The following is a 6,710-nucleotide window of genomic DNA, read 5'->3' on the forward strand; positions in this document are numbered from 1 at the left end:
CCATGGAAAGGGAGCTCGGGGCAGGCTCAGGGTGGGCACAGCAGGAATTTCCCCATAGAAAGGGGGCTCGGGGCAGGCTCAGGTTGGGCACAGCAGGAATTTCCCCATGGAAAGGGAAACTGGACCTGCCCAGGGTGGTTTGGAGAGCCCATCCCTGGAGTGTCCCAGGGAGGGCTGGAGGTGGCACTCAGTGCTCTGGGCTGGGGACAAGGTGGGGATCAGGCACAGTTTGGGCTCGATGGTTTTCGGAGGTGCTTTATAACCTCAGAGATCCTGGAATTGTGCTGTTTCTCCCTTTGGAGCAGCACATTCACCGCCATGGACCACGGCCCCGCCACTTCCCCTCGCGTCCCCGCCCGCCGCCCGCAGGGGGCGCCCGCGCGCGCCCGGCCCGGCCCGGCCCGGCCCTGCCCGGCCAAGATGGCGGCGGCAGCCGCGGCGGTGCCGCTGCGGGTCTGCCACCAGGAAATCGTCAAGTTCGACCTGGAGATCAAGGCGGCCGTGCAGGTACCGCCGCCAGCCGCGGGACACCCCGGCACGGCCTCGGAGAGAGCCGGGCCCGCGCTGACCGCGCCGTTGTGTTCCAGGACATCCGGGACTGCCCGGGGCCGCTCAGCGCCCTCACGGAGCTCAATGCCGCCGTCAAGGAGAAGTTCCGACACCTCCGCGGCCGCATCCAGGTGAGGGGCCCGGCCGGGGCTGCTGAGGGCACCGAGCTGTGCTCCGGGCCCACCGGCTGTGCTTTAGGGCTGGAGGATCCCGGCTGTGGGTTCCTGCCGGGGTTTGGGGTGTTCTGCGAGTGTTTTGGGGGGGTCCCGGCTGAGATTTGGGGAGTCGCAGCCCAGGATTATCAGATGAATGTGCTCCGAACCCGCTCCCCGGCCGGGGCTGGGCTGTGCGAGCTGCGGGCGGCTGCTGAGGTTCTGGTGTTTGTGCTCTCCGCCGAAGGAGCTGGAGCAGATGGCCAAGGAGCAGGACAAGGAGTCGGAGAAACAAGCCTTGCTGCGGGAGGTGGAGAACCACAAGAAGCAAATGCTCAGGTGGGTCTGGCAGCTGGGGCTGTTCCCCAGCCCGCTGTAAGCAGAGATTGGCTGGGTTTGGTGCAGCGTTTCCCAGAGTCTGGTTTGGAGGCCCAGCCCCTGCCACGTGTTTTGTGCCAGAGCGAGAGGTCAGGGACAGAAAGGGCTCAGTTCCCTTCTCCTGCCCTGACTTCCTGACTCTGGTCTGACCCTTTGAGCTCAAAGAAGGTGGCTTAGGAGTCTGGCTCAGTTTTCTTCTTCTCTTGGTTCTTAAATGCTACACTGAGGAGCGGGAATGTCAGGATGGAATGTTTTTGTTGTGTGTAGGAATACAGAGAAGGTGAGGGGCTGAGGGAGCTGGGAGAGGGGCTCAGCCTGGAGAAAAGGAGGCTCAGGGGGAACTTCTGGCTCTGCACAGCTCCTGACAGGAGGGGACAGCCAGGTGGGCATCAAGGATGAGAGGATGAAACAGCCTCAAGTTGTGCCAGGGCAGGCTCAGGGTGGGCACAGCAGGAATTTCCCCATGGAAAGGGGGCTCAGGGCAGGCTCAGGGTGGGCACAGCAGGAATTTCCCCATGGAAAGGGGGCTCAGGCACTGGCACTGCCCAGGGAGGTTTGGATTCCCATCCCTGGAGTGCCCAAGGAATGGCTGGAGGTGGCACTCAATCCTTTGGGCTGGGGACAAGGTGGGGATTGGGCACAACTGGGACTTGATGATCTTGGAAGTATTTTCCAGCCTAAGTGTGTATTGGATTCTGAGGGTCCTTGCATGTATTAGGGGTGCCCAGTTACAGTGGTGAAAATTGTCGGTGCTTGCAAGGTGTTCCCGTCACGTTACAACACTCTGCTCTTGTGATTTCAGCAACCAGGCAGCCTGGAGAAAGGCAAATCTGGCCTGCAAAATTGCTATTGACAACTCTGAGAAAGATCAGCTGCTGCAGGGAAGAGATGTCTTGAGACAAAGGTATTGGACTGTCCCACTGGACTGTGGGATTTAAGCAGTGTCTCCTATATTCACTCATTTTAAATGGAAGTGACATTGTATTTTTAAGTTATTAATTATATCAAGTGTAGCTTTTCTTTTTTAAGTGCATTTCCCTTTTGTGGAGATTTGGGCTGTTCAGGATTATGATGAATTCAGGTTTTCTTGGCATGTCTAAGCAGAAAAGGGGATAAATTAACCTTCATAGCTTAACATATTGTCCTTTACATTAATTCCAGATAGGTTCTAAACAAGACCTGGGTCATTATCCAGGCTGTTTTCACATCCAGAACTGGATGTGAGTGTGTGGGGGTGTGTATTGAAAGCAGCAGCTGGGATACTCAGGATGATAAAATGGGTTTGTGTTGGTGCTCCCATAGCAGCTCATGGAGTTACACAGTCCTGGGTGAACAAGGGGTGAAGTACAGGGCCCTGTGAGATTCTGGGTTGTTGTTTGGGCTCAGGAGTTTCATATTTTGGGATTATTTTTTATTGTTTAGTGAAAACAATCTGAATTTCTCATGCAGTGAAAACCAGCACACTGTACACTGCAGAGATGTTTAGTGCCAAGTATTGCTCTCATCTCCCTATCAGCAGCATTTTCCCAGAGTATAAAAAAAAATATATGTATCTCTTCCTGCTTTGCTTTTTTCTCTTTTCAGGAAGACCACAAAGGAAAGTCTGGCAGAGAGTGCAAGCAACATCACAGAGAGCCTGATGGGCATCAGCAGGATGATGTCCCAGCAGGTGCAGCAGAGTGAGGAGACCGTGCAGACCTTAGGTACAGCTGGGGTTTGGGCATGGAGGGTGATGGAAGCAGCTCTGCTCAGCTCTGTCAGCCTGGGGAGAGGAGCAGAGTGGGACAATGTGCTGCAATGATGATTAAAGGAATGGCCAGCAGAGCTCCTCTAACAGCTGGACATAAACAGGAAATATCAGTGTGCTTTGTGTGGAGTTTCTGTTTCATGATGATGAGAAGCAAAAGGGGTCAGGATGAGGTTGGGTTTCTTGTAAAAGCAAACGGAGCTCACACAGTGCCCAGAGTGAGTCTGGTGTTACTCTGTGCCACTGCCCTGGCACAGCTTTGGGGACAGCAGAGGGAACAAAAGGATTCAGGTCCCTGCACAGAGCAAGGAGTGTCTGCAGGGCTGTCCCAGCCAGGCTCCAGCTGCGATGGCTGAGACACCAAGATCAAGTGCCTTGAACCCGAGGTCACTTGCTCTGTCAGCAGTGCATCAGGGACTGTGAAACCAAGATTTCACCCAGTCCTTGGCTTCAACTCCTAAACCATAAATCAAGTGACCTGTCAGAACTGGTGATTCATGCAGCATTCACAAGTTGCTGCCTGGGCCTCTTCCTAGCTGTGCTTTTGGGCAGGAGGGAACTTTAAAGACAAGGATAAATAACTCAAGTTTGTCCTCCTTGCTTTCTGCCCCATGTGAGGGTGGCAGATGGGCACAGTCTGTTCTTCTCCCATTAAAAGGACAGTTTGGCAGGCACTTTTTCACCCTGCTCCTGAATGATCAGCACTTGGAATTCATCAAGGGAAAAACTACCAAAGGTCGTTTACAAAACCCAGCTGCAAATTCTGAGTTAGCAGTGGGAATTCCTGCTTCCTGAGCATTCCCTGGGATGCAGTGAGGGTTTGAGGCTGTGGAGCAGGGAAGCTCTGCTTTGTCATTAACTCTGGCAAACAAGTTTTCTGTTTTCACTTGGATCAAAATGCCTCTTGAAATGGGATGGGACAAAGTGTTTTGCACAATATTGCAGACCTGTTTCTGCTGTGTGTTTGTGAGCCAGACAATGCTGGATTTGACCCTTCTGTGAGCAGCCAGTGTAGGATACTGCACTGTCCTGCAGGCTGTGCTTTCTGTAAAGCAGGAAAAAGGGCATTCCAGGGCTTTTGCTTTTGAAAGGAGCAGGGCTGAGGAGTTTGGGACATGTGTTTGTTTTCTCACACACTTCTAGTTGAACCTTCTTGTTTTTATTAGGCAAAAAATTGCTATGTGTGTCAAAAATGCCTATTAAAAACTGTTTCAGCTGAATAATTCTGCCAGCCCACACTGATTTACTGCTGGGGCTTGGGGGAACACTTTCAGTGGTGCAATTAATATATTCAATTATTACCCTGTCCTGCTGCTGCTGGTGATTTCTCTCTCTTGCACCCTTCCTATTTCACTCTGCTTCCAGCAGTGCTGACTGAAAAACCTGAACTAGATTTGACCTGCTAACCCAAAAATTCAAAATTCAGGAGCTTCAGTAGTATCTTTAATCCTTTCAGTGCTCTTATTTGGCTTTGCACCCCTGAGCTGTGAGAACTCTGTGTCAGTCTCACCCACAAGTCAGCCTGACCCAGAAGGATCCCTCAGACACTGTCTGTGTTACCAAATATCTCATCCTTACACACTTTGCTGGGTATTTTTACAGCACAACCTGCTGATTTAAATTATTTTTCTGTTACCCTTGAATTTCAGCCAATTCTTCCCGAACCATCCTGGAAGCAAATGAGGAATTCAAGTCCATGTCTGGCACCATCCAGCTGGGGAGGAAGCTGATCACCAAGTACAACCGCCGGGAGCTGACGGACAAGCTGCTCATCTTCCTGGCCCTCGCCCTCTTCCTGGCCACAGTGCTCTACATCCTCAAAAAGAGACTCTTCCCGTTTTTGTAAAATCCCTACAATCACTGAACTATTAAAAAAAATAATCAGAAGGAGGTGGTTGGTAACGGTGGGGGTTTTATATGAAATAATAAAGGGATGTTGCAATGGCTGGAGGAGCATTAGAGCAGGCAGGAATTTGTGCTGTCCCCACAGAGCTTGGGAGCTGCCTCAGAAGAGAGTGATAGATCATGCTTGGAAAGAAGAAATGCCAATTTACCTGTGGGTTTGGGGAAGCAAACACCTGAGGGACTGGGGACTCATAGGTGCCAGTCTGAACTTTCAGCCTCTCACTGATTTCTGCCTTGAAATGAAGTTTTGTCCTTCGCTTGGACTGGAAGCTGCTCTGCCATCTGAGTATAAGGTGCTGAGAGTAAGAGGAAAGATGGAAGAGAAAAACTCAACATTCCATTAATAAAATATTTATTGTATTCATGTCAACAGAGTTTTGTTTAAAAGAGCCTTTCAGTGTAAAAATTCTGATTTTTCTTTAGCAGCAGTTGTTGCTCATGGATTGTTTTTCTGGGAGCATAACACAGCCTTGCTCTGTCCCTCTGGTTTTGGGAGGGCTCTGAGCAAAGCAAAAATGGGAACCCCACTTGTTACTCTGAATTCAAACAACAGTTAAGAAAATTAGATTGGCAATCTACTAAAATCAAAAATCCTTTTCCTCCTTTTCTTTATATAACTTTATCCTTTATCTTTGCAGTATTACTGCCAAGGGGGGCATTTGGAACTTGGAGGGTTTTACTCCTATTTTGTGGCCCTGGAACAGACAGACTGGACAGAGTGGATGTGGTTTCCATATTGACCATTCCTTGTGTTTCAGGGCAGTTCTTCCTCCCAGCCTTTCCTGAGATCCAGAATTGCACCAAGAACGAATTAAATTGGTGATGTGCACACTGGGGGTTTGAATAAGAGAAATGACTCAGCTTCAAAATCTAATCTTTGTAAATAAGCCTACCTGCATAACGGGTCAATTTACAATTAGAGACAATTTGAGATAAAGGAACTGGGGGAAAAATAGCAAGGACTACTGGATTTGTTGAGAGAGGGGAAGGGGAGAAATTCCCCTTCCCCTCTCTCAAAAAAGGGATGCAACAGGTACTTGAATAATTTCCTTCCACAGGCAACCAGGAATCACCCAGGCTCCTGATGGGCCACAGACCTGGCAGGGAATAACCAGTGGAGACAGCAAGATAAATGAGATAAATGTTATTTGTCTTTGTGGTGAGAAGGGTGATTTGGTGCAGCAGCTCAGGAGGTGCCTCAGCAGCCACCCTGGAGCAGAGCACAGCTCCTGGTGATTGCCTGGCTCCCTCCTGGCACAGCTGGTGCTGATTGCCTGGCTCCCTCCTGGCACAGCTCATGATGATTGCCTGGCTCCCATCTGGCACAGCTGGTGCTGATTGCCTGGCTCCTGGCACACCTGGTGCTGATTGCCTGGCTCCTGGCACACCTGAGGGTGATTACCTGGCTCCCACCTGGCACAGTGGGGTGCCCCAATCAACCCTAACAATGTCCAGCTGGGGCTGATTGGGTGATGTTCAAATCCCCTCCCTGCAGGCTCACTCTGGTGTTTGCCTTGCTCCTGGTCACAGGCTCAGGTCCTGCAGCAAAGGTAGGACTTGGGTTCTCTTTTTATTTTGGCAAAGTGCAGAAATTTTTGGGAAGAGGAAGTGGTTGTGCCTGGCTTTTTGTTGTCTGATCCAGAGAATGTGGAAAGTTGTGCCTGGGCAGTTTTTCTCTGCCTGCAGAGGTTTTATATTTGCACTCAGGATGTTGTGCCTCAGGGTCTTGCTGCTGTGTGCCCGGGGTTGTGCTGTGAAGGGTAAAAGTGGATTTGTGTTGGTTTTCTGAAAAGGAGTAGCATTTTCTTGGATGTCTGCATTACCAAGGTCAGCAGAGCCATCGGGGATGGTGGGAAGGGAATGGTCTCTGTGTGTTTGGTGTTGGGCATGGCTTGGGGACCAAGGGCTGGAGCCCATCTGAGACCAGGGACTCCAGGAGTAGAAAGAGTTTGGGAAGGAAGGAAGAAACAGGCTCTGGA

At 50.7% G+C, this 6,710-nt stretch overlaps 1 protein-coding gene across 1 annotated transcript; it reads left to right on the forward strand.

The window, feature by feature from the left end:
- Nucleotides 1-389: 389 nt before the first annotated feature.
- On the forward strand, nt 390-5,091 carry BNIP1 (BCL2 interacting protein 1). The gene is made up of 6 exons (XM_064725208.1): nt 390-507; nt 588-680; nt 949-1,040; nt 1,882-1,983; nt 2,664-2,782; nt 4,476-5,091. Exons 1-6 carry the CDS (start codon nt 421-423, stop codon nt 4,670-4,672), a joined length of 690 nt encoding a protein of 229 aa, XP_064581278.1. The 5' UTR covers nt 390-420; the 3' UTR covers nt 4,673-5,091.
- The last annotated feature ends 1,619 nt before the right edge of the window (nt 5,092-6,710 follow it).

This window comes from Zonotrichia leucophrys, chromosome 13, assembly GCF_028769735.1.
Source record: "Zonotrichia leucophrys gambelii isolate GWCS_2022_RI chromosome 13, RI_Zleu_2.0, whole genome shotgun sequence".
Classification (NCBI taxonomy): domain Eukaryota; kingdom Metazoa; phylum Chordata; class Aves; order Passeriformes; family Passerellidae; genus Zonotrichia; species Zonotrichia leucophrys.

What these genes read in the sequence shown, in the direction of transcription:
- BNIP1 (XM_064725208.1), top strand. Translation starts at nt 421, where the DNA reads ATGGCGGCGGCAGCCGCGGCGGTGCCGCTGCGGGTCTGCCACCAGGAA. An exon ending in ACCTCCGCGGCCGCATCCAG is followed by an intron (nt 681 to 948) that starts GTGAGGGGCCCG and finishes TCTCCGCCGAAG; the next exon opens with GAGCTGGAGCAGATGGCCAA. An exon ending in GGAGACCGTGCAGACCTTAG is followed by an intron (nt 2,783 to 4,475) that starts GTACAGCTGGGG and finishes CTTGAATTTCAG; the next exon opens with CCAATTCTTCCCGAACCATC.